The following is a 26,393-nucleotide window of genomic DNA, read 5'->3' on the forward strand; positions in this document are numbered from 1 at the left end:
GCAGCCCTGGAATAAATCCCACTTGGTCATGGTGAATAATCCTTTTGGATCCTATTGGCTAGTATTTTGGTGAGAAATTTTGCATCTGTGTTCGTCAAGGATATTGGTCTGTAATTCTCTTTTTTGATGGGATCCTTGTCTGGTTTTGCGATCAAGTAATGCTAGCCTCATAAAATGAGTTTGGAAGTTTTCCTTCTATTTTTATTTTTTGGAACAGTTTCAGGAGAATAGGAATTAGTTCTTCTTTAAATGTTTGGTAGAATTCTCCTGGGAAGCTGTCTGGCCCTGGGCTTTTGTTTGTTTGGAGATTTTTGATGACTGTTTCAATCTCCTTACTGGCTATGGGTCTTTTCTATTTCTTTCTGGTTCAGTTGTGGTAGTTTACATGTCTCTAGGAATGCATCCATTTCTTTCAGATTGTCAAATTTGTTGTCATAGAGATGCTCATAAAATGTTCTTATAATTGTTTGTATTTCTTTGGTGTTGCTTCTGGTCTCTCTTCTTTCATTCATGACTTTATTTATTTGGGTCCTTTCTCTTTTCTTTTTGATAAGTCTGGCCAGGGATTTATCAATCTTATTAATTCTTTCAAAGAACCATCTCCTAATTTCGTTGATTTGTTCTATTGTTTCTTTGGCTTCTATTTCATTGATTTCTGTTCTGATCTTTATGATTTCTCTTCTTCTGCTGGGCTTAGGCTTTCTTTGTCGTTCTTTCTGCAACTCCTTTAGGTGTAGGGTTAGGTTGTGTATTTGAGACCTTTCTTGTTTCTTGAGAAAGGCTTGTATTGCTATATATTTTCCTTTTGGACTGCCTTTGCCTTGTCCCACAGATTTTGAACCATTGTGTTTTCATTATCATTTGCTTCCATCAATTTTTTTAATTCTTCTCTAATGTCCTGGTTGACCCATTCATTCTTGAAAAGGCTGCTGTTTAGTCTCCATGTATTTGGGTTCTTTCCAAATTTCCTCTTGTGATTGAGTCTAGCTTCAGAGCATTGTGGTCTGAAAATATGCAGGGAATGGACCTAGCCTTTTGATACCGGTTGAGACCTCATTTAGGACGCAGGATGTGATCTATTCTGGAGAATGTTCCATGTGCACTAGAGAAGAATGTTTATTCTGTTGCTTTGGGATGGAGTGTTCTGAATATATCTGTGATGTCCATCTGGTCCAGTGTGTCATTTAAGGCCTTTATTTCCTCGTTGAGCTTTTGCTTGGATGATATGTCCATCTCAGTGAGGGGAGTGTTAAAGTCCCCTACTATTATTGTATTATTGTTGATGTGTTTCTTTGATTTTGTTATTAATTGGTTTATATAGTTGGCTGCTCCCATGTTAGGGGCATAGACATTTAAAATTGTTAGATCTTCTTGTTGGGCAGATTCTTTGAGTATGATATAGTGTCCTTTCTCATCTCTTATTATAGTCTTTGGCTAAAAATCTAATTGATCTGATATAAGGATTGCCATCCCAGCTTTCTTTTGATGTCCATTAGCATGGTAAATTGTTTTCCACCCCCTCACTTAAAACTGGAGGTGTCTTTGGGTCTAAAATGAGTTTCTTACTGGCAGCATATTTTGTTTTTTTCATCCATTCTGATACCCTGTGTCTTTTGATTGGGGTATTTAGCCCATTTGCATCAGGGTAACTATTGAGAGATATTAATTTAGTGCCATTGTATTGCCTGTAAGGTGACTGTTACTGTATATTGCCTCTGTTCTGATCTACTACTTTTAGGCTCTCTCTTTGCTTGGAGGACCCCTTTCAATATGTCCTGTAGAGCTCGTTTGGTGTTTGCAAATTCTTTCAGGTTTTGTTTGTCCTGGAAGCTTTTAATCTCTCCTTCTATTTTCAGTGATAGCCTGGCTGGATATAGTATTCTTGGCTGCATGTTCTCTCGTTTAGTGCTCTGAATATATCATGCCCGTTCTTTCTGGCCTGCCAGGTCTCTGTAGATAAGTCTGCTGCCCATCTAATATTTTTACCATTGTATGTTATAGACTTTTTGTCCTGGGCTGCTTTCAGGATTTTCTCTTTGTTGCTAAGACTTGTAAATTTTACTATTAGATGTCGGGGTATGGAACTATTCCTACTGATTATGAGGGTGGTACTCTGCCCCTCCTGGATTTTGATGCTTGTTCCCTTTGCCATATTAGGGAAATTCTCTACAATAATTTGCTCCAATATACCTTTTGCTCCCCTCTCTCTTTCTTCTTTTTCTGGAATCCCAATTATTCTAATGTTTCATCTTATGGTATCACTTATCTCTCAGATTCTCCCCTCGTGGTGCAGTAGTTGTTTGTCTCTCTTTTGCTCACCTTCTTTATTCTCTATCATTTGGTATTCCCTATCACTAATTCTTTCATCTGCCTCATTTATTCCAGCAGTAAGAATCTCCATTTTTTATTGCAATTCATTAATAGCTTTTTTTATTTCAACTTGGTTAGATTTTAGTTATTTTATTTCTCCAGAAAGGGCTTTTATTTCTCTGAGCAAGGTTTCTCTAGTTTCTTCCATGCTTTTTCGAGCCTGGCTAGAACCTTGAGAATCGTTATTCTCAACTCTATATCTGACATATTACCAATGTCTATATTGATTAGGTCTTTAGCCTTCGGTACTTCCTCTTGTTCTTTTTTTTGTGGCAAATTTTTCTGCCTCGTCATTTTGTCCAGCTAAGAATATATGAAGGAGCAAATAAAATACTAAAAGGATGGCAAAGACCCCAGAGAAATGTGCTTTAACCAAATCAAAAGAGATCCCACATCGTGGGGTGGGGAGATAGGGGTTAAAATTTCAGGAAAAAAAATTTTAAAAAGAAAACAATATAAAGAAAAAATACAAAAAAAATATATATCAGACTGGTGACTAGAACAGGGTCACCCACTTAATTTGGGGAGTATTTTCGTCTCTTAGGAGAAACTACCTCCCAAATTTTTAAAGAATGAAAAACATATATAAGGGTAAACACAATGGAGGGATGGAATATCAGTATAAAGATGAAAAGTGTTTTTTGTTTGTTTTGTTTTAAATTTCTAAAAAAGGAGTTGATAAAGTAAGTTGGTTGGGAGAATAAAGAAAAAGGAAGTAGAGAGAATTTGCCCGGGCTGGAGACTTGAACAAGCCTGGTGCTAGATTTAGGGTGTATTTTGATCTATTAGAAGAAGTTGTACCCCAAATTTTTTTATAGGAAAACACCCTATGTGTATACAAAAATAAAGCTAGATACAATGAATGATAAAATGTGACTATAATAATGAAAGTTCAAAAAAGATTTTTTTAATGAAAGGTATTAAGATAAACTAGTTAAAAAATGCTAAAAGAGGAAAGGGTAGAAGTTAAAAAAATTAGCAGAAGAAAATAAATAAATAAATAAAAATTAATTTACTTTTCAAGACTAACGATTCATGTGGAGAAAGCCATGAATTCCATGCTTTGCTTTCTCCTCCTCTGGAATTTCACTGTTCTCCTTCGTAAGTGAACTTGGTCTTGGCTGGATTTCTTGTTGATCTTCTGGGGAAGGAGCCTGTTGTAGTGAATCTCAAGTGTCTTTGCCCCAGTGGAATTGCATTGCCCTTACCAGGCACCAGGCTAAGTAATCTGCTCAGGTTTGCTTTCAGGAGCTTTTGTTGCCTGAATACTTTCCGTAGAGTTCTGGAGGACGGGAATGAAAATGGCAGCCTCCCAGTCAGTCTCTGGCCCAGAGGAGCCGAGAGCTCGGGGCCACACTCCTCAGTTCATCCTCAGAGAAAAGCATTCTGTCACTCTTGTCTCCCTGACCCTGGCCGTGCTCAGAGAAAAGTGCTCAATCACTCCATCTCCCTGGCCTCTGGCTGTACTCCGAGCTCACCCAGCCTGTGACCAAGCATCTCTGTCTCTGGCACACAGCTATGCCTAGAGTCTCCAAACCCTGCAGATGCCTGAGCTCTTACAGGGAGGGTCTCCCCTCATTGTGGGGACTCCCCTCACAGAGCAGTGTCCTGTGCCATGGATTAGGGTTCAAGGTAACCCCGACTTGAGAGCTCACTCCTTGGCTCTGTCTCTGTAGCTGGCTTCTCTGATCTAATACCTGCGAGCTCTGTGACACTCAGATACCCCCAATCCTCCTGTGAACCCACAGTACCAGGGGCCACATTGTTCTCGCCTGGGCGTCCCCCTGGTTTAGCCTCTCGAGCGTTGTCCCTCAGTGGAGCAGACTTTTAAAAGTCCTGATTTTGTGCTCCGTTTCTCTGCTGCTTGCCGGGAGCCGGCCCCTCCCCTGACATCTATCTTCCTGTCACTTTGGATTCACTTCTCTGCCAGTCCTACCTTTCAGAAAGTGGTTGATTTTCTGTTTCTAGAATTGTTGCTCTTCTTCTCTTTGATCTCCTGTTGGATTTGTAGGTGTTTGGAATGGTTTGATAAGCTGTCTAGCGGATCTCCTGCTACCTGATGTTGTCTCAGCCTGCTACTTCTCTGCCATCTTGATTCCTCCCTCCTGCAATTATTTTGACACATATTCCTTCTATCTCTTCTGAGTTTTTAATTACATGTATGATAGAATATTGATGTTTATCCTAGAGCTGTTGGATGTTGGATACTTTGTTTTAATCTTATTCTATTTTAATTTTTGTAATTTTTTGTGACTTGCTTGAAGATACCTCTTTTCCTCAGGTCTGTTCAGTCTGTTCATGAGTCTGTTGAAGGTATTCTTAATCTTTTAACATTTTTCATTTCCAGTATTTCTACTTGATTCTTTGTATTGAAGTATAATTAATATACAGTGTTGTATTTGTTTAAGATGTACAAAATATTGGTTCAGTGTATCCTATATATTACTTAGTGCTAGCATAAGTGTGGTAACCATCTGTCACTATGAAATGTTATTAGAATATTATTGACATTCCCTATGCTATATCTTCTATCTCTATGACTTACTCCTTTAAGTTTGCACTTCTTAATACCTCTCATCCATTTCACCTATTCCCCCACCTTCCTCCCATCAGGCAACGACCTGTATTTATGGGTCTGTTTCTGCTTTGTTTGTTGTTCTTTTATTTTTTTAGGTTCCACATATAACTGAAGTCCCATGGTATTTGACTGCCTGACTTATTTTACTTTATATGCTCTAGGTCCATCCATATGGTTGCAAATGATGAGATCTCATTCTTTTTATGACTGGGTAATATTCCATTTTGTGTTATACATATATACACACACCATATCTTTTTAGCAGTTTATCTGCTCATGGACACTTGGTCTGCCTCTGTATTTTGGCTATTGTAAATAATGCTGCAATAAACATAGGGGTGCATATATCTTCTTAAATTAGTGTTTTTGTTTTCTGTGCATAAATACCCAGTAGTAGGATTTCTGGGTCATTTCTGGATATTTTTTAAGATTTAGAAGGAAGAACAGACTCCTGACTGAGTAGGGAGCCTAATGTGGGGCTCAGTCCAAGGACCCTGAGATTGTGACCTGAGCTGAAGGCAGAGGCTTAACAGACTGAACCACCCAGGCACCCTGACCATATCGTATCTCTATTTTTAATTTTTTAAGGAACCTCCATACTTTTTTCCACAGTGTCTGTACCAATTTACAGTCTCATCACTGTGCACAAGGGTTCCTTTTTTCCCACATCCTTGCCAAGACTTATATCTTGTTGTTTTGATTCTAGCCATACTGTCAGATGTAAGGTGTCTTGACTGCCATTTCCCTGATGATTAGTGAGTTGAACATCTTTTCATGTGTCTAATGGTCATCTGTGTGTCTTCTTTGGAAAAAATATTCAAGTCTTCTGTGCAGTTTTAAAAAAAAATATTTTTTCAGGTTTTGTTTTGTTTTTGGTGGTGCTGGTGTTGTGTTTGTGATTTACAGATACCTTCTGTTCAGTAGGTTGCCTTTTCGTTTTGTTTATGGTTTCCTAGGCTGTGCAAAAGCTTTTTATTTTGATATAGTCCCAGTAGTTTATTTTTGCTTTTGTTTCCCTTGCAAAGGGAAACGTTACTAGAAAAATTTTGCTAGGGACAATGTCAAAGAGATTGCTATTTTCTTTTAGGGAGAGATATAGTTGCAGGTCTCACATATAGGTCTTTAATCCTTTTGAGTTTAATTTTGTATAATGTGAGAAAGTGTCCAATTTCATTACTTTACATGTAGCTGTCTAGCTTTACCAGCACCATTTATTGAAGAGTCTTTATTTTTACAATTATATGTCCTTGCCACCTTTGTTATAGACTAATTGACCATATAAACATGGGTTTAGTTCTGGGCTCTCTATTCAATTCCATTGATTTATGTGTCCATTTTTGGCCAATACCATACTGTTTCGATTACCACAGCTTTGTGTAGTATACTTGAAATCTGGGATTGTGATACCTTCAACTTAATTCTACTTTCACAAGATTGCTTTGGCTCTTTGAGGCCTTATGGTTCTATACAAATTTTAGGATTACTTGGTTCAGTTCTGTGAAAATGCTGTTGGTATTTTGATAGAGTTTGCATTAAGTCTGTAGATTGCTTTAGTTAATATGGACTTTTCACTTTCTTTTTCTTTTTTTTAAAAGATTTTATTTATTTGACAGAGAGAGATGCAGCAAGAGAGAAAACACAAGCAAGGGAGGGGAGAGGGAGAAGCAGGCTCCCCACTGAATAGGGAGCCTGATGCATGGCTCGATCCCAGGACTCTGAGATCATGACCCAAGCTGAAGACAGACACTTAACTGACTGAGCCACCTAGATGATCCTGGACATTTCAACAATATTAATTCTTCCAAACCATGAATATGGAATACCTGTCCATTTATTTGTGTCCTCTTTAATTTTTTTCATCCGTATTTTATAGTTTCAGAGTACAGGTTTTTCACCTCCTTAGTTAAGTTTATTCTTAGATTTTTAAATTATTTTTGGTGTTATTGGAAACAATATTATTTTCTTAATTTCTTTCTGCTACATTGTCATCAATATATAGATAATGCAACGGGTTTCTATATATTATTCTTCTATCTTGCAACTTTACTGAATTATTTATTCTTAGTAATCACATCATATAATCATATGCAAATTCATATTTTATTTATGCATATTTTTGCATCATACGCAAATAGTGACTGTTTTACTTCTTCCTTGTCAATTTTAATACCTTTTATTTCTTCTCTGGTTATTGCACCTAGGACTTCAGTAGTATTCTGAATAAAAATTGTGAGGGTGGACATCTTTATTTCATTCTTTTTTGTTAGAGAGAGAGAGAGAGATACAGAGTGCAAGCACAGGCAGACAGAGTGGCAGGCTAGAGGCAGAGGGAGAAGCAGACTCCCTTCCGAGCAAAGAGCCCGATGTGGGACTCGATCCCAGGACTCTGGGATCATGACCTGAGCTGAAGGCAGCCGCTTAACCAACTGAGCCACCCAGGCGTCCCTATTTCATTTTTTTTTTTTTAAGATTTTATTTATTTATTTGACAGAGAGAGATCACAAGTAGGCAGAGAGGCAGGCAGAGAGAGGAGGAAGCAGGCTCCCTGCTGAGCAGAGAGCCCGATGCGGGACTCGATCCCAGGACCCTGAGATCATGACCTGAGCTGAAAGCAGCGGCTTAACCCACTGAGCCACCCAGGCGCCCCCTATTTCATTCTTGATAGAGGAAAGACTTCAGTTTTTCACCATTGAGTGGGATATTAACTGCGGGTTTTAATATGTAGCCATTATTAGGTTATATTACCTCTAAACCCACTTTGTTGAGAGTTTATCGTGAATGAGTATATTATTGTCAGTTGCTATTTCTGCATGCATTGAGCTGACCATATGATTTTAATCCTTTCTCTTAGTGTGATGTATCACATTGATTGTTTTGTGCATATTGAAACACCCTTGCATCCCTAGAATAAATCCTACTTGATTGTGGTGAATGATCCTTTTAATACATTGCTGCATTCTGTTTGCTGGTATTTTGTTGAGGATTTTGCATCTATGGTCATTAGAGATATTGGCCTCCAGTTTTATTTCTGTGTATTGTCTTTTTCCAGTTTTGGTATCAAGATAATGCTGGCCTCATAGAATGAATCTGGAAGTTTTACATCTTCTGTTTTGGGGAATACTTTGAGAAAAATAAATATTAACTCTTCTTTAAATGTCTGGTAGAATTCACATGTGAATCCATTGGGTATGGACATTTTTTTTTTTTTTTTTTTTTTTTTAGTAGAGTGCTAATGGTGGGAGGGGCAGAGATAGAGGAAGAAGGTTAAGCAGGCTCCATGCCCAGAGAAGAACCCAATGTAGGTTTGATCTCTTGATCCTGAGATCATGACTTCTGCCAAAATCAAGTTGGGTGCTTAACTGACTGAGCCACCTATGCACTCCTTGTCCCAGTTTGTTGGTATGTAATTTTCCATTATATTCTCTTATAAATCTTCACAGCTCTGTGGGGTTGGTGGTTATTTCTCCCTCATTTCTGATTTCATTTCTTTGAGTCCTCTCTTTCTTGGTGAGTCTGGCTAAAAGTTTATCAATTTTGTTTGTCTGTTAAAAGAACAAGTTTCTGGTTTCTTTGATCTTTTTTCAGTTTTTCTTTTAGTCTCTATTTTACCTATTTCTGCTCTAAACTTATAATTTCCTTCCTTCTGCTGTTTTTTTGCCTATGTTTGTTCTTTTTCTAGCTCTGTTAGGTGTGTGTTTGGTTATTTATTTGAGATTTTTTTGTTTGTTTCTTGAGATAGGCCTGTATTGCCATAAACTTCTCAGAACTGCTTTTGTTGTATCCCAAATATTTTGTACTGGTATATTTTCATTTTCACTTTTCTCTGTGTACTTTTTGATTTCCCCTTTGATTTCATTGTTGACTCATTCACTGTTTTGTAGCATGTTGTTTAGCTTCCATGTGTTTATGTTTTTTCCAGATTTTTCTCTGGTAATTGATTTCTAGTTTCATACTATTATGATCAAAAGATGCTGTATGTGATTTTAATGTTTTAAATTTATTGAGACTTGTTTTGTGTGATATGTCTTGGAGAATGTTTCATGTGCATTTGAAAAGAACATATTCTTGTTTTGTATAGAACGCATGTTCTTTATATATCTGTTAATTCCATCTGCTATAATGTGTCATTCAGAGCTACTTTTTCCTCATTGATTTTCTGTCTTGATTATCTATCCATTGATATAAGTGAAATGTTAAAGATCTCTACTATTATTGTAAGGCTGTCAGTTTCTCCATTTCTGTCTATTAATGTTTGCCTTATATATTTAGGTGCTTCTATTTTGGATGCATAGATATTTATAGTCATTATATCTTCTTGTTAAGTTGATCTCTTTATCATTATGTAATTCCCTTCTTTGTCTCTTGCTACAGTCTTTGTTTTAAGGATTTTTTGTCTTACAGTAATATTGCTACCACAGCTTTCTTTTATTCTTCTCTCTCTCTCTCTCTCTCTTTTTTTTTTTTCATGATGTATGTTTTTCCAGCTCTCCTTCACTTTCAGTGTGTGCATATATTTAGGTCTGAAGTGAATCTGTTGTGGGCAGAATATTGATGGGTCTTGTTCTGTTATCCATTCAGTAGCCCTGTTTTTTATTTAGTCCAGTTGACATTTAAATTATTGATAGGCATATACTTATTACCATTTTGTTAATATTTTGTTGTTGTTTTAGTTTTTCTCTGTATCCTTTCTTAATTTAGTTTGATGGCCTTTCATAGTGTTAGTCTTGGATTGTATGTGTGTGTATGTTACAGGTTTTTGATTTGGTTTCCATTATATATAACATGCATATCAGTATATAACATGCATATCAGTCTATATTAATGGTTGGTTAAATTCAAACACATTCTGAAAGCACTAAAGTTTTACTCCCCCTTTGTTTTATATATATTTTGTCATATATATTTTTATTTTGTATATGTATTGAATGATTTTTATAAATATCATTGACTTTACTGCTTCTGTGTCTTTTTTTTTATATTTTTTAAAGATTTTTATTTATTTATTTGAGAGAGAGAGTGAGAGAGAGAGAGAGCATGAGAGGGGAGAAGGTCAGAGGGACAAGCAGACTCCCCATGGAGCTGGGAGCCCTATGCGAGACTCGATCCTGGGACTCCGGGATCATGACCTGAGCCGAAGGCAGTCGTTTAACCAACTGAGCCACCCAGGTGCCCCTGCTTCTGTGTCTTAACCTCCATACTGGCTTTATAAGTGATCCATCTATTACCTTTTTTTTTTTTTTAAGATTTTATTTATTTATTTGACAGAGATTACAAGTAGGCAGAGAGGCAGGCAGAGAGAGAGGGAAAAGCAGGCTCCCCACTGAGCAGAGAGCCCGATGCATGGCCAGGACCCTGAGATCATGACCTGAGCCAAAGATAGAGGCTTAACCCACTGAGCCACCCAGGCGTCCCCATCTAATACCTTTACTGTATGTGTGCTTTTACCTGTAAAATGTTTTTCTTTATAATTATCCTACCTGAAATTATTTTCTCTTCTTCTGATTTGAATAATTCTATTTATCATGTAAGCCTGGTTTAGTGGTGATGCACTCCTTTAACTTTCGTTTGGAAAACTACCTCTTGTTCTATTCTGAATAACCTTTTTGGATCTTCTTGGTTGCGAGTATGTTTTTCCCTTTCATCCATTTAAATATATCATGCCACTTGTTTCTGGCCAGCACAGTTTCTGCTGAGCAATCAACTGATAGCCTTATGGAGTTTCCTTTGTATGTAACTGTTTTCTTTTGTTGATGTTAAAATTATCTGTCATTACTCTTTGCCTTTTACTTATGTGTCTTGGTGTGGACCTTGGGTTTATCTTGTTGGGGGCTGTGTGGACTTTTTGGATGTGGTATCTGTTTCCTTCCCCACATTATGGAAGTGTTCAGCTTTATTTTTCTCAAATATTCTCCTCCCTTCTCTCTTTCCTGTTACTATTACTTCTACAAAGGGAATGTTATTTCACTTGGTAATGAGTTTCCTTAACCTATTCTTACTGTTTTATTAATCTCTTTTCTCTTTTTTGTTCAGCTTAGTTTGCTTTCCATTGTCCTGTCTTCCAGATTACTGATCTATTCTGCATCCTCTAATCTGTTGATTCCCTCTAATGTATTTTTTTTTTAATCTCCGCTGTTGAGTTCTTTATCTGTTTTTTTTTTTTTTAAGATTTTATTTATTTACTTACTTACTTGACAGAGAAAGAGTGCACACAAGCAGAGAGAGTGGGAGAGGAAGAAGCAGGCTCCGCACGAAGCAAGAAGCCTGATGTGGGACTCAATCCTAGGACCCTGTGATCCTGACCTGAGCCAAAGGCAGATGCCCAGCTAACATCCCTTACTGGTTCTTTTTTACACATTTCTTTGTTGGAAGTTCTGAGTTCATCTACTCTATTGTAAAATCCAGTTATTATCCTTATGCCCATTACTTTGAATTGAATTCTCTGTCAGGCATATTTGCTTATCTTAGTTTCATTGAGCTCTTTTGATGTGATTTGTCTTGTTCTTTCACTTGGAACATATTTCTCCATCTTCTCGTTTTGTCTAACTCTCTGTGTCCATATATTAGGGAGGTCAGCTATGTCTCTTGGTCTTTAAAATTGTGCTTTCTGTAGAAGCCCTGTGGTACCCTGTCAGTACCCCCTTGGTCACCAGAAACAGGTACTCCTGGGGTGTCTCCTCTGCATGCTACGTGTGCCCTAATGTTGTGACTGAACTGCGTTTGCCTTCAGCCCAGCCAACTGCAGTGACCTGCTTTGCCTACTTTGGGCAAACAAGGCAGAATTTGTACAATTGAGAAGTCTGTTTGAGGCCTCAGCAGTCTCATAGGTGGGTGGAATCAGCAGTCAGGCTCTCTGAACTTAGCCTGCCATAGCTGTGGTATACCAAATAGCAAACCTTACTTTGTGCTCAGCCAGTGAAGAGTCTTTGATGCAGGAACTGTGGGCATTCTGGTGTATGGGATTATCTTCCCCCTCCCCAGGGTAGGCACCATTTTTGAGTGGTGCTAGTTCCTAGTGGAGCTACTTGCAGGTTCTTGGTGGGGGGGTAGGAACCACTTTGGTGGGATGCTTTCCAATGCAGGAGGGTTGGATCAGTAGGTCTACAGGTAAATAGTGATTGCAAGATAGGTAGTGTTTTGCTGGCTCCTGCAAGTGTCTGGCTATCTAGCACTGGGGAGGGGAAGAGAAATGGCACCCACCAGTACTTTTGATGATGCCTACCCCTCAAACATATGTTCTGAGATTATTAAGTAACTCTCCTTAATGTATACCCCAGGCACTTTTCAAACTGCTACTATTATGCTTCGGTTCTGGTTGAGTTTTTTTTATTATTCTGTCTTTTTAAAGGCAGGACTGTTTCCTATCATTGTCTGACTCTCCTGAAGTTAAGCCTAGCTGATTTTCAAAATAAGTGGAGTTAATTTTTGCTGATACTAAAAGCTCCTGAAGTTAAGCCCCATTGATTTTCAAGGCCAGATGTTATGGCGACTCATCTTCCCAGGGCATTTCCCAGTGTTCTGTTTGCCTGGTGTGAGGTTTAATCCTCTCCTTCTCTTTGCTAGTCTGAGTACTGGTTGTGGTTAATCTCACCCAGTGTTTTGATTCCCAACTGTGATTCCACCACTCCTACCTTTTTGATGTGACTCCCTGGGTATGATTAACTGCAGAAGGTCTTTTCTGTCAGTCTTCAGATCATTTTCAGAGCTAGTTACATAAATGTAGCTATTATCTCACAGGTGTGTCCATGAGAGGAGGTGAGCTTGTGGTCACCCTACTTTATCTTCCCTGAACTCTTTGATTCTTAGAGTTTTCATCTCTGCTGAAACATCCCACCTGATGATCGACATATAATGGCTATCTTTTACCATTAGATCCTTTATTTAGTGTTTTAAGCACAGTGATTTTATATTCCTTGTCTAATTATTTCAGCATCTGATTCATATCAGAGTCTGCTTCTGTTGCCTGTTTTGCCTCTTGACAGTTTTTTTACTTTTTTTCTTGCTTTTTTATATGCCTTATATTTTTTGTTGAAGATGGGTTATCTTGTGTAGTGATAATATTGTTTATATCTGGAACTGGGCTTGCCTTTCTGCTAAATCTTTAGTTTGAAGTAATGTTTGGTATGTTTAAAGGAAACAGTAAGTTACGTACCTGAATATAGGGGAAGCTATCATAAGTTCTGTGGAGTTAAATGTATCCTAATTTATTTGCCATTATCTTTTTATTATCATCTTTGTACTTACTTTTGGGGGTCTTATTCTATGTAAGTCATTCTCTATACTTTTTAAAACACACTTTTAGGGAATGAACTGAACTTATCCCCAATTTACAAATGGAAATTTAAATTAAAGATAACCAACTATCAAATAATAAAATGGAAACTTGAGTCTCTAGGTCTGTCTGATTTCATATCTTATGTTCTTAACTATTGTCCTGTTTAGATTTATCATGTAACCACACACACACACACACACACACACACAAAAGTGAGTATCACTTATATTGAAGGCCCTATGATGTGTGCTGTGGAGAAACAACATGATTGATGCGACATCTGCATTTAATAAAATGTTAGGGATGCCTAGATGGCTCAGTCATTTACATGCTTGATCTTGGTTTCAGTTCAGGTAGTACTCTCATGAGTCATGAGATCGAGTCCCTTGTTGGGCTCTGAGCTTAGTGAGGAGTCTACTTGAAGATTCACTCCCTCTGCCCTTCCCTCTAACTTTTGCACACTGTCTTGTGCTCTCTAAAGTAAATAAATAAATATTTTTAAAAATAATAAAATGAAATGCTAATATTCTGAGAAAAGACCTCAAAGAATATCCCTTTTCACTACACAAGTGAGATAGTAGCAATATGCAGTAATCTTATTTATAAATGATACTTAGTTTGTGTTAGAGAAACCTCTGGTTGTTGTGATGATTCATAACCATTGTAAGTGGTCCAGTCCTCTTCCTGAGGAGGACCATCACTGACTTATTTCCCAGACCATTACTTATTCAGAACTCAGGAGTGATATAGTCCAAAAGATACTGTACAAGGAAAAATTAGATTGTGGAGCACAGTATGGAGATAGAATTAGACATTTGGAAATGATAATTTGATATAATAAAAAGCTGAAAGTAATAATGAAGAACAAAGAGCATTTTCCTCAAGGCTTAGAGTATAACTTCAGTGAGAATAAGGAGGAAGAAAATCAGTAGATAAAAATGAAATGATTAGGATATTATGAGAATCAGCAGTTTAGCAATACTGTCCAGTAGAACTTAGTGTGATAATGAAAATGTTCTTTATCTGTGTTGTTCAATACAGTAGAAAACACTACTCACTTTAAAGCCAGAGAATCTCCCAAGTGCTGTTAACCTGGGGCTTTATCCACTGGTTTTGATATTTGGTTTACTTCTGCCAATTATGTTTTGGGAAGACTGAATTCCTTGCTCATTTCATGTTTTTGCCTCAGTTTGGACAGGTAATCCCTTACTTTTCAGCTCTTTGGCTAAGAAGTTTTTTGTAACCCATATTTTATTTAATTTTTTTTTTTTTTCATGGAAATGTTGGTGTGTGTAACCTAATCTATTGCTAGGAACAGGAATCTTTTGTTTTGAATTTCATGGAAGAATGCTATGCTTACAATTTTACTAGGCTTCATGGCATAATCTTTCTTTTATATGTCCTTTCTTTACTATTTTGTCTCAATTTATTTTTTTGTAGGATTTTTACATAAGTTATATTGAGGGGTTTTTTTTTGTTTTGTTTTGTTTTTTTTGTTTGTTTGTTTTTTACTGTGACTCTCCATTGGTACTGTTCTTTTTACAAGCTAGACTCTTAGGCAGCTTAGATGTTTGATCAACTGTTTCCACTTTTCTTACCGGCATTTTTCTCTATATAATAGACTCCCTTCATGGCTAATCATAAGCTTCTCTAAAGCACTTTATGTATTATAGATGATTTTTCTACTTCTTATGTTCTTATTGCTATCTTATTTTCAGAGTGGATAGAGGACATGGACATCTTTTTTCCTGTAAACTTTAATGAAAGTTCTGCTTTGTTTCTCTAGATTGGGCTATTCTGTATATGGCAGGTTGACTATAAAGTTTAAATATTATAATTTAGTTCTCTGCCAGTTTCTAACCTTGCAGTTCCTATATTTCCACATGCTTCTGTTTTTGTACCATTGTATTTTGTCCATGCCTTAAAAAGTGTGTTGGTTGATATAGAAATAAGCAGCTTTTTCTAATGGTCTCTCATTTCTTCATATATAAGTGAGGCTTTGATGGTTGATTTCAAATATTCCTTCAAAGTAATTTTTCCCCCCCTGTGGGCTTATGTTTCTAAAACTTATTTTGTGATGTATCATTTCAAAAGTAAGTACTACAAGGAGAAACTATTTTTTTTTCTTGAATCTTCATAATTGCCCCAAATTAGGAGCATCCATGGTATGTTCCAGTAAGTGAATGGATAAATTGTCATACATCTATGCAATGAGTTCTCATGCAGCGTAAAAAGAATGATCTATAAATATACAAAAAGATATAAATGAACCTTTATTATGTATTGCTAAGTGTAACAAGCCAGTCTGAAAAAGTTAGTGGTAGGATTCCACCTATGTAGCATTGTGGAAAAGACAAAACAATAGAGATACTGAAAAGATCAATTATTATCCAGGGGGTTGAGGGAGGAGTAAGAGAGGAGGGATAAATAGGTGGATTTCAGTGGGTTCTGAGGTCTGTAAAACTCTTCTGCATGATACTTAATGGTGGGCACATATGCTTTTGTCAGAAGCCATAGAGCTGTACATCAGAAAGAGTAAGCCCTCATCTAAATTGTGGGCTTTGGTTAATAATGATGCATCAATATTGGTTCATCACATGTAACAAATACATATATATATATATGTATAAATGTATATATATATGTATGCATATATGTATATACATGATATTGATGTGCCAGTATTTGTTCATCACACGTAACAAATTATGTGTGTGTGTGTATCTTGTATAAATGCAAGATATTAATAACAAGAACTGTATGTGGGGAGCAGGTATGTAAGAGGAGCATATATGGAAACTGTACTTTCTGTGCAATTTTTCTATAAACCTATTCTGGAAAGTAAAATCTATTGACTTAAATATATTCATACTTGATAAAGAATTCATAAATATAACAATATAAAGTAATCAAATAACCATAGATCCTATCTAGTAAAGTAACAAAACAACAACTTATGAGGATGTCTTTCTTTTTTGCTGTTAACAATTTGGTCTTTATTCTGCCTCCTTAATTTTTTCTTTCTTTTTTTTTTTTTTTCTTTTTTTAAGAATATCTCCAATTACTCCCACTTCTGTATTTATTTTTCTTTTTGGTGTTTTCTTTTAGGTGTACTAGCCCTGTCTTGGTACCCACCTGGTACAAATGATGAGAATGGAGAAAATACTGATGACTTGGTACCAACTATTTTGGATAAAGCTCATAAATATAATTTGAAGGTATTTCCTTTTATTTTTTTGAGATATCATAGACATATTACATTAGTTTCAGGTGTTCAACATAATGATTTGGTGTGTTTATTTTGTGAAGTGATCATACAATAAGTCTAGTTAATATTCATTATACAATTACAAATTTTTTCCTATGTTAAGAATTTTTAAGATCTGTTCTCTTAGTGGCTTTCAAATGCATCATACAATATTAACTATAGTTACTATGCTGTACATTATATACCTAGTTTTTGGTTTTTATTTTTTAATTTTATGACTGGAAGTTGTACCTTTTAACCATCTTCACGCATTTCACCCCCTCCCCACTCCTACCTCAGACAACCATGAGGTTTTGTATTTTTTTTTTTTTCAATCCCACATGTAAGTGAGGTCATAGGATATTTGTCTTTGCCTGGCTTATTTCACATAGTATAGGACCATAGATGGTCCTCAAGGTCCATCTATGTTGTAGCAAATGGCGAGATTTCCTTCTTTTTGTGGCACAATAATATTTGCCTTGTGTATAGGCCCCATTTTATTTTTCCATCCATTAATGGACATTTTAGGTTATTTCCAGTTCTTGGCTATTGTGAATGAGGCACACCTCATTTGTTGCATTTAGATTTTGTGCTTTGCAGATACTACATTTTTAAAAAATTGAAGTTTTGTGACAAACCTTCATATAGCAAATATACCAGCATTTTTCCAACAGCATTTGCTTCATGTTCTGTGTCACATTTTAGTAATTCTTAAAATATTTCAAACATTTTCGTTATGTATGTTAAGGCGATCTGTGATGAGTGATTATGACTTGCTGAAAGATCAATGATGGCTAGCATTTTTTAGAAATAAAGTGTCTTTTAATTACGATACATAGTGTTTTAGACATAATGCTATTACAAACTTAACAGACTATAGCATAGTATAAGATGAACTTTGTTATGCACTGGGAAGCCAAAAAATTCATTTGACTCACTTTTTTGCAATATTCACTTTATTGTGTGGTCTGGAACCGAACCTATAATGTCTGAGGTACGCTTGTAATTGTGAAGTAAACATCAGTATTTTTTTTAACTTGTTTTATTTCCTTTGGTTAAATAACCAAAGGGGAACTGCTGGATCATTTGTAGTTTTTTGTTTGTTTTTGTTTTGTTTTGTTTTTCAGTGTTCCAAAAATCATTGCTTATGCACCACACCCAGTGATCCATGCAATACATGCCCTCTGTAATACCCACCACGAGGCTCACCCAAACCCCCACGCCTGTCTCCTCCAAAACCTTCAGTTTGTTTCTCAGAGTCCACAGTCTCATGGTTTGTCTCCCCCTATGTAGTTTTATTTTTAGTTCTTTAAAGTACTTCCATAGTGTTTTCCATAGTGGCTGCATCAATTTATATTCCCACCAACAGTGCACAAGGGTTCTCTTTTCTCCCCATCCTCTCCAACACTTGTTATTTCTTAAGGATTGTTTTATTTGGGGGAGAAAGGGAGGGCCTGTGTGTCCATGGGTGGGGCTAGGGTCAGAGATCGAGAAGGAGCATCTCAACTCCACGTGGAGCATAGATCCTTTTGGGGGACTTGATCCCCTGATCCTGAGATCATGACTGGACAGAAACTAAGAGCTGGATGTGCAACTGATTGAGCAACCCGGTTGCTCCCAATACTGGTTATTTCTTGTCTTTTTGATAATAGCTTTACTAGTAGGTGTGAGGTGTATCTCATTGTGGTTTGATTTGCATTTCCCTGATAATCAGTGAGGATGAGCACATCTTCAAGTACCTGTTGGCCATCCAGATATCTTCTTAGAAAAAATATTCTGAACTTCTGCCCCTTTTTAAATTAGATCATATGCTTTTTAAAATTGATTTTGGATATTAACTCCGTATCAGATATATGATATGCAGATATTTTCTCCTATTTCCTAGGTTGCCTTTCACATTGTTGTGCAGAAGCATTTTAGTTTGACATAGTCCCACTTGTTTATTTTTGCTTTTGTAGACTTTGCCTTTTGGTGTCAAATCCAAAAAATCATCACTAATACATTTGTCAAGGAGTTTATCACCAATGTTGTATTCCAAAAGTTTTATACTTTCTAGACTTATGTTTAAGATTTTAATCCATTTAAGTTAATTTTCTATATGGTATAATTTAGTGGTTCAGTTTCATTTTTTTGCATGTAGCTGTCCAGTTTTCGAAACACAATTTGTTGAAGAGACTGGCCTTTCCCCATTGTGTATATTCTTGGCTCTGTCGTTGAGGATTAATTGATATCTGCAGGAGTTGTTTTTTGTTTTGTTTTGTTTTGTTTTTTTGGTTGGGGGCAGTGAGGCTTTCTATTCTGTATGTTCCATTGATCTGGTTCTGGTTTTGTTTTTTTGTGTTTTTGCAAGTACCATACTGTTTTGATTACTGTACCTTTGTTATACAATTTGAAGTTAGGGACCTTGATACTTCCAGGTTTCTTTTTTCTTTCTCAAGATTGCTTTGGTTCTCATGGTTCCATACAAGTTTTAGGAACATTTTTTCCATTTCTGTTGAAAATGTCACTGGAATAGTCATAGGGATTGTATTGAATCTGTATGTTGCTTTGTGTAGTATGGATATTTTAACAATATTAGTTCTTTTAGTTTATGAGTATGGAGTATCTTTCCATTTGTGTTTTCTTCACTTTGTTTTCATTAATGTCTTATACTTGTCAGTGTCAAGATTTGTTCCTTTTTTTTTTTTTTCCAATTTTATTTATTTGACAGAGAGAGAGAGATCACAAGTAGAGAGAGAGAGACCACAAGTAGGCAGAGAGGCAGGCAGAGAGAGGTTGGGGAAGCAGGCTTCCCGCTGAGCAGAGAGCCCAATGCAGGGCTCCATCCCAGAACTCTGGGATCATGACCTGAGCCAAAGGTAGAGGCTTAACCCACTGAACCACCCAGGCGCCCCAAGATCTGTCCCTTCTTAGTAAAATTTATTCTTTGGTATTTTATTGTTTTTGATGCAGTTATAAGTGGGGTTTTCTTAATTTCTCTTTTAGCTCATTATTAGTGAATAGAAATACCAACATTTTTATATACTGGTTTTGTTGTATTCTGTGACTTTACTAAATTTTGCATTTGTATTGTATAAATAGTAAATTCTATATTCTAATGGCTTTTTGATGAAGTTTTAGACTTTTTATATCATCTGCAAATAATGACAGTTTTGTTTCTTCCTTTCTAATTTGCATTCCTTTTGTTTCTTTTCCTTGTGTTGTTGCTCTGGCTGGGAATTTGAACAGTATGCTAAAAAAAAGTGGTGAGAATAGGCATCCTTGTCTTGTTTGTGATCTTACAGGAAAATACATTCAGTATTTCTCCTTTGGCTGTGATGTTAGCTGGAGGCTTGTTATATATAGCCTTTACTATTTTGAGATACATTTACTCCAGACCCACTTTGTTGATAATTTTATCATAAATGGATATTGAATCTTGTTGAATGCTTTTTTTTAATCTATTGAGATGATATGCTTTTTATTCTTAATGTTGTGTTTCACATTGACTGATTTGCTGATGTTAAACCATTCTTGTGTTCCTGGAATAAATCCCATTTAATCATGGTGTATGATCTTTTTAATGTATTGAATTCAGTTTATTAATATTTTGTTGAAGGTTTTTGCTTCTGTGTCCATCATGATTGTGGACTGCTGCATTGATAGTGGGGTTTATGGTTAGATTGTGTCTCAGCCTGTCCTATCCATTTCAACTTTTTTTTTTCTTTTCCTTGTTAGCCTAAAGTACAGAAGTAATTCAGCTACTTTTTGGATTTCTTACAGAGGAAATTGTTTTGCACATAGTTGTAGATTCGGTATATCCATGGGAGGAGGTGAGTTAAGGATACTCCTATGTCACCATCTTGAACTGGACCCTCTGAAGATATTTAATTTCATTATCAAGCTACTTATAAGTTAATTCTTTTGGACATGAGGATATTAGTTTTTGGAATAGATACTTTTATTAAAATATTTGTAAATGTGAATGAGAATCTTTTCTAATACTCTATTTTTCCATAAAAAATTTCTGTCATGAATTCCAAACTTGTGTGCATTATAATTTATTAAAGATCTCTTACTATTTTATAAACATATATTACACTCATTTACTTATTGTTTGCTTAGTGGAAAATAATTGAAGTGTTCTTTTATGAAGATATATAGTGATTAGATTTTTAAATATCTTAGATATCAAGTATGTATTGAAAACAAGAGTTGTTAACCATGTGAATTTAAGTATCTATAAAGTAATTGAAAAAGAAACTGCCACTCTAAAAATTTGTCAAAATCTGATATTTACTCAAGCTGTATTTAACACATACACCTCCGCCCCAACACATACACGTATACACACCTATTTATGTACATAAAAGAAAGATACTGGTGAAATTCTGAAAACATCTGTAAGACCAAGTATATCCTTTTATTTATTTATTTATTTATTTAAATTTTCTTTATTTGTCAGGTAAAGGGAGAGAGTATGCAAGCAGGGGGAGCAGCAGGCAGAGGGAGAAGTAGGCTTCCTGCTGAGGAAGGAGCCTGATATAAGAACTTAATCCCAGGACCCTGGCATCATGACCTGAGCAGATGCTTAACTGACTGAGCCACCCAGGTGTCCCAGACCAACTATATTCTACCCATATATTAAAATGTGTTACAAATGGGGTAAATATTTTCATAGTAAGATTTTATTTCTTTTGGAAATTAATGGATCATGGAAACAAATAGAAATGATGATTAAAAGGATTGCAGTGGCACTCCCAAGGAAAATTTTATACTAAATAGCAAGAGAATAAGCATTGTTTTTATTCACACTTTTCAAAAACTGGTTATGTAGAGGGTAGCAACATTAATCATAATAAATTCACAAGAACTATAATATAACCATAGATTCTGCATTCCTTGGCCATATTCAGTATAACTAAATATTTAAGGCCATATGAAACATCTAAAAGACATAAAATTTTAAAAACATTTTTAAAAATTGTAGGATTCTAATTAAAATAACACTTAAAAAGAAAAATCAAGAGTGAAATTTAAGATGATAAAAAATAGGGAGCCTGGGTGGCTCAGTGGGTTAAGCCGCTGCCTTCAGCTCAGGTCATGATCTCAGGGTCCTGGGATCGAGTCCCACATCGGGCTCTCTGCTCAGCAGGGAGCCTGCTTCCCTCTCTCTCTCTCTGTCTGCCTCTCTGCCTACTTGTGATCTCTCTCTGTCAAATAAATAAATAAAATCTTTTAAAAAAAAATCACTGACAAAATTACTGCATTATTAATACTATAGTGGGATAGTGATAATAAGCTAAAAGGGGAAGGAGAAATTAATAAGGATGAAGTAAGCTATTAAATAGAATACAAAACCTTCAAATCAATAGCCTGTGTAAATCTATCATTTTTTCACTTACAAAATAGCAAAGTCACTGGTGAGATTAAAAAAGAAAAAAAAATAGATATATACCATGCAGAAGAGAGTTTAGATTTTATATCACCATATTTAAAATCTATAAAAAATGGGCCATTTTCTTAGAAAATACAAAAAAATACAAAAAAATAAATATATGAACAGAAAGAAGTTTAAATAATCTGAATTGACTTGTATCCTAGAAAAAAAATTTTTTAAGTTTATTGAACATGTCTTTCCAGAGCATCAAATTTCACCTGGCACTTCTAGTCAACCTTTGAAGAAACAGCAGATTCTTATGGTACTGAAATACAATGGCAAGCTTATGCATTATTTATTGTTGTATAACAAATTATCCTAAAATTCTGCAGTTTAAAGCAACAAACCTGTATTATCTCATCCATTGTCTGAAAGTGTCTTAACCTGGTGGGTCTGGTCAGACTTTCCCAAGAGGTTATAGTCAAATCTGTTTACTGGAACTACAGTTATCTAAAGGCTGTAGGATCCTTCCAAGCTTACTCATGTACCAGTTCATAGGCCCTCAGTTCCTTTCAGCTATTGGAATGGGAGTTTTGGTTCTTTTAAGCCTCTGCATAGAGCTACCTGAGTCTCCTTAAGACATGGCAGCTACTTTCCCCATAGTGAATGATTCGAGAGAGTCCAGTGGAGACGCTGCAGTGTTTTCTTGACCTAATCTTAGATGTGACTATCACTTTTGCCATATTCTCTTGTTTTACCTATTGGATAAACCAATCAAACAAGTATAGCATGAGGAAGATTTATAGACTGGGCACCTGGGTGGCTCAGTCGGTTAAGCATCTGCTGTCAGCACGGTTCATGATCTCTGAGTCCTGGGATCAAGCCCCAAGTCAGGCTCCCTGTTCCGGGGGCGGGGGGTATGTCTACCCTTATCCCCCACTTGTGCACACTCCCTCTCTCTCAAATAAGTAAATAATCTTTTAAAAAAAATTATAGACTGATCTTACTAATGAAAATATGTACAAAATTTCTAAAGTAAACTTAGATAAATGTTCATTCATAAGAACCTAAGAATGGTTTCAAGAGTATAAAATCTGAATACAAATCTCTGTATTCAGTCCTGGCTCAACCACTTATTAGAACTTTGTGACTCTTGTGCCTCAGTTTTCTCATTTCTCAAGTGGAAGAAGTAAGAAAATATACTTTACAAAGTGTTTATAAACATTATATGAGGTAATACATGAAAAGTACTCAGTGTCTGGCACACAGTTAGCACTATATTGTTAAGTAAATTAAATTTAATTATTTGCTAGAGATAAAATAACAGGTACTGAAATTTCAAGGAAATAAAAACTCATTAATAAATCTGTTTTGAGTTCTTTAACTTGATAGATGAGGTCTTTTACTAACCTATATCAAACACTATCTTTTTTTTTTTTTTTTTTTTTAAGATTTATTTATTCGAGAGAGAGAGAGTATAAGCAGGGCAGTGGTTGCAGAGGGAGAAGCTGATCAGGGAGCCCTCTGGCTAGATCCCAGGACCCTGAGATCATGACCTGAGCCAAAGGCAGATGCTAAACCCACTGAGTCACCCAGGTGCCCCTCAAACACCATCCTTAATGGAAAAACAGTGGTATCATGCTCATTAAACCAAAATCAGTAAAGAATGTCTTCTGTCATCAGTATTACTTAATACTGTTACAGAGATTCTTTTTTTTTTTTTTTAATTTTATATATTTATTTGACAGAGAGAGCACAAGCAGGGAGAAAGGCAGGGGTAGAAGCAGACTCCCCACTGAGCAAGGAGCCCAGTGCCGGGCTGGATCCCCAAAGGGTCCCAGGATCATGACCCCAGCCAAAGGCAGACTCTTAACTGACTGAGCCACTCAGGTACTCCTGTTTCAGAGTTTCTGAACAAATCATTTTAACTAAAAAATACAAAAAGAGAAAATGTTCTAAGTAAAATTACTATTCTTTGCAAATGGAAAATACCTATCAAACTCATGAAAAGTATCTAAAAACTTGTTTGTAATGAGTCCAGTAAGGTGGTTGAAATCAAAGAATATATGAGTCAATAGGATTCCTATATTAACAGGGGGAAAAAATGGAAAAAATATACACTGAAAATAGGACTTATGAAAAAATCTTTGGCATTTTATGAAAGGATATAAAGGACTTGCATAAACAGAGAAACATGAATTTAACGTGAAGATTCAGAATTGCCAAGTAGCCATTCTTTTGTTCATTTGTATTAAAAAATATATATATATATATATTTTTTTTTTCCTGCTATTTATCCACTCATTTGAAAGAGAGTGTGCATAGGCGCATGAGTGGTGGGGAGTGGCAAAGGGAGAGGGAGAAGCAGGCTCCCCCTGAGCAGGAAGCCGGATTTAGGGCTCCCTCGCAAGATCATGACCTGAACTGAAAGCAGATGTTTAACCAACTGAGTCCTAGGCTTCCCCTGTATTTTATATTTTAATATAATTTATAAATCTAATGTAATCCCAATGAAAAATTCTGATGGGATTTTAAATACAGAATTTAACCACCTAATTCTAAAGTTTATAAATAAATTGAAAAAAAAAATAAGACTTTGGGGTGCCTGTGTCGCTCAGTCCATTAAGCATCTGACTTCAGCTCAGGTCATGATCTCAGGGTCATCCTGAGATTAGCCCCCAGTTGGACTCTGGGCTCAGCAGGAGTCTGCCGTTCCCTCTTCCTGTCCCTTTGCCCCTCCCCTGCTCGTGCTTGACCACAAGGCACTCTCTCTCTAAAAAACACTTTTTTAAAAAAAATATTTTCTTATTTGAGAGAGAGAGTAGCAGAGAGAGAGGGATATACAGACTCCTTGCTGAGCAGGGGCTTGATATGGGACCTGATCCCAGGACCTCAGGACCATGACCTGAGCAGAAGACAGAATCTTAACCAACTGAGCCACCCAGGCGCCCTTTTAAAAATTTTTTTTAAAGATTTTATTTATTTAAAACAAAATCTTAAAAAAAAAAAAAGGCTTTAAAAATGTTAATTAATGAAGGGAAAACTTGTTTTTCCAAATAATGAATGTACTGTCAAATGTCAGGTATTAAGAGTATGGTATTACCATTAGTATACAGAAAGAGATCAATGAAACATAATAGCCCCAAAATAAAGCACTTTATATGAGATTCGATTATATAATTCAGGAATCATTTAGAATGAAGTGTAAAAGGAATGTTTATTAATAACCTTGTCTTTATGATACTGATTTAGCTTTTTGCATTATCTGTTCTACTGTTCTTGTCCTTAAGCAAAAATTTTCATGTCTAATAACTCTTATACTGTGCACTTTTCTTCACGTTTATTCCTGTTTTTTAAGGTAGTGTGTTAACAAATCTTAATGAAAATGGGAATCAGAGTATCTTTTCACTTAGACACTATTTATTCTGAATTCTCAGGTTGTTACAACTAAAAATCACAGGTTTTGTTCTGTTTTGTCTTGTTTTTGCACTCATTTTCTTTTAGATTCTACATATAAGAGATATCCTAAATTGTCTGTTTCTGACCTATCTCACTTATCTTAATGACCTCAAGGTCCACCCATGTTTTCACACAGCAGGATTTCTTTTATTCTCATGGCTGAATAGAATTCCATTGTGTATATATACCACATTTTCCTTATCCATTCATCCCATTGGACACTTACATTGTTTCCATATATAGTCTATTGTAAATAATGCTAGAAGGAACAGGACAGTGAAGGTATCTTCTGGGGATAATGAGTTCATTTCCTTTGTATAAATACTCTGAAGTGAGAGTTCTGTATTATAATACTGCTATCTTGAATTGTTTGAAAACCTTCATACTGCTTTCTACAGTAGCTGCATCAGTTTACATTCCCACTAACAGTACATAAGAAGGTTTCTTTTTCTCCATAGCCTAATCAACACTTTTTTTTTTGATGCTAGCACTTCACATCTGTTATCATGGCTATCTTATTTTTTTTCATTTTCTTCTTTTATTATAATAGTAGTACACGCTTGTAAAAACTTCAAAAAATTTAGAAAAGTATGAAAAATAATGTAAAAGTCATTGGAGTTTCCACTATATAGAGATATCCACTGTTAAGTTCTGAAGAATATCTTTCAATATTCAGGGAGCCAGGATATATTACATATATACTATACCATATATAGTATGTAATATTTATTTGCATTTCCCTGATGATTAATGATACTGAACACCTTTTCATGTACCTGTTAGCCATTTGGATATCTTATTTGGAAAAAATGTCTATTCTTCCTCTCTACATTTTTTAATCATATTTTTTAATTGACTTGTATGAATTCTTTATAAATTTTGCATATTAAATCCTTATCCAATACATGGTTTGCAAGTATTTCCTACCATTCCATAGCTTTCTTTTCATTTATTTTTTATCTTTTTCAGTGTAGGAGATTTTAAGTTTTACTTAGTCCCACTTACTGATTTTTTTTTTCTTTTGTCATTTGTACTTTTGGTGTCATATACAAAATATCATGTCAGACCAGTGTCAAGGAGGTTCTTACCCATGTTTTTTTCCTAAGAG

The 26,393-nt window shown here is 35.7% G+C and overlaps 1 protein-coding gene across 2 annotated transcripts in view; it reads left to right on the plus strand.

Moving 5' to 3' along the window:
- The window catches only part of MANEA (mannosidase endo-alpha), a 79,845-nt gene that overhangs the window by 33,036 nt on the left and 20,416 nt on the right, over nt 1-26,393 (plus strand). For both annotated transcript variants that reach the window (XM_059401080.1, XM_059401082.1), the window contains exon 3: nt 16,329-16,438. In XM_059401080.1, the coding sequence (XP_059257063.1) occupies nt 16,329-16,438 (110 nt within the window). The remainder of the gene's footprint in view (nt 1-16,328; nt 16,439-26,393) is intronic.

Source organism: Mustela nigripes, chromosome 5 (assembly GCF_022355385.1).
Source record: "Mustela nigripes isolate SB6536 chromosome 5, MUSNIG.SB6536, whole genome shotgun sequence".
Lineage (NCBI taxonomy): Eukaryota > Metazoa > Chordata > Mammalia > Carnivora > Mustelidae > Mustela > Mustela nigripes.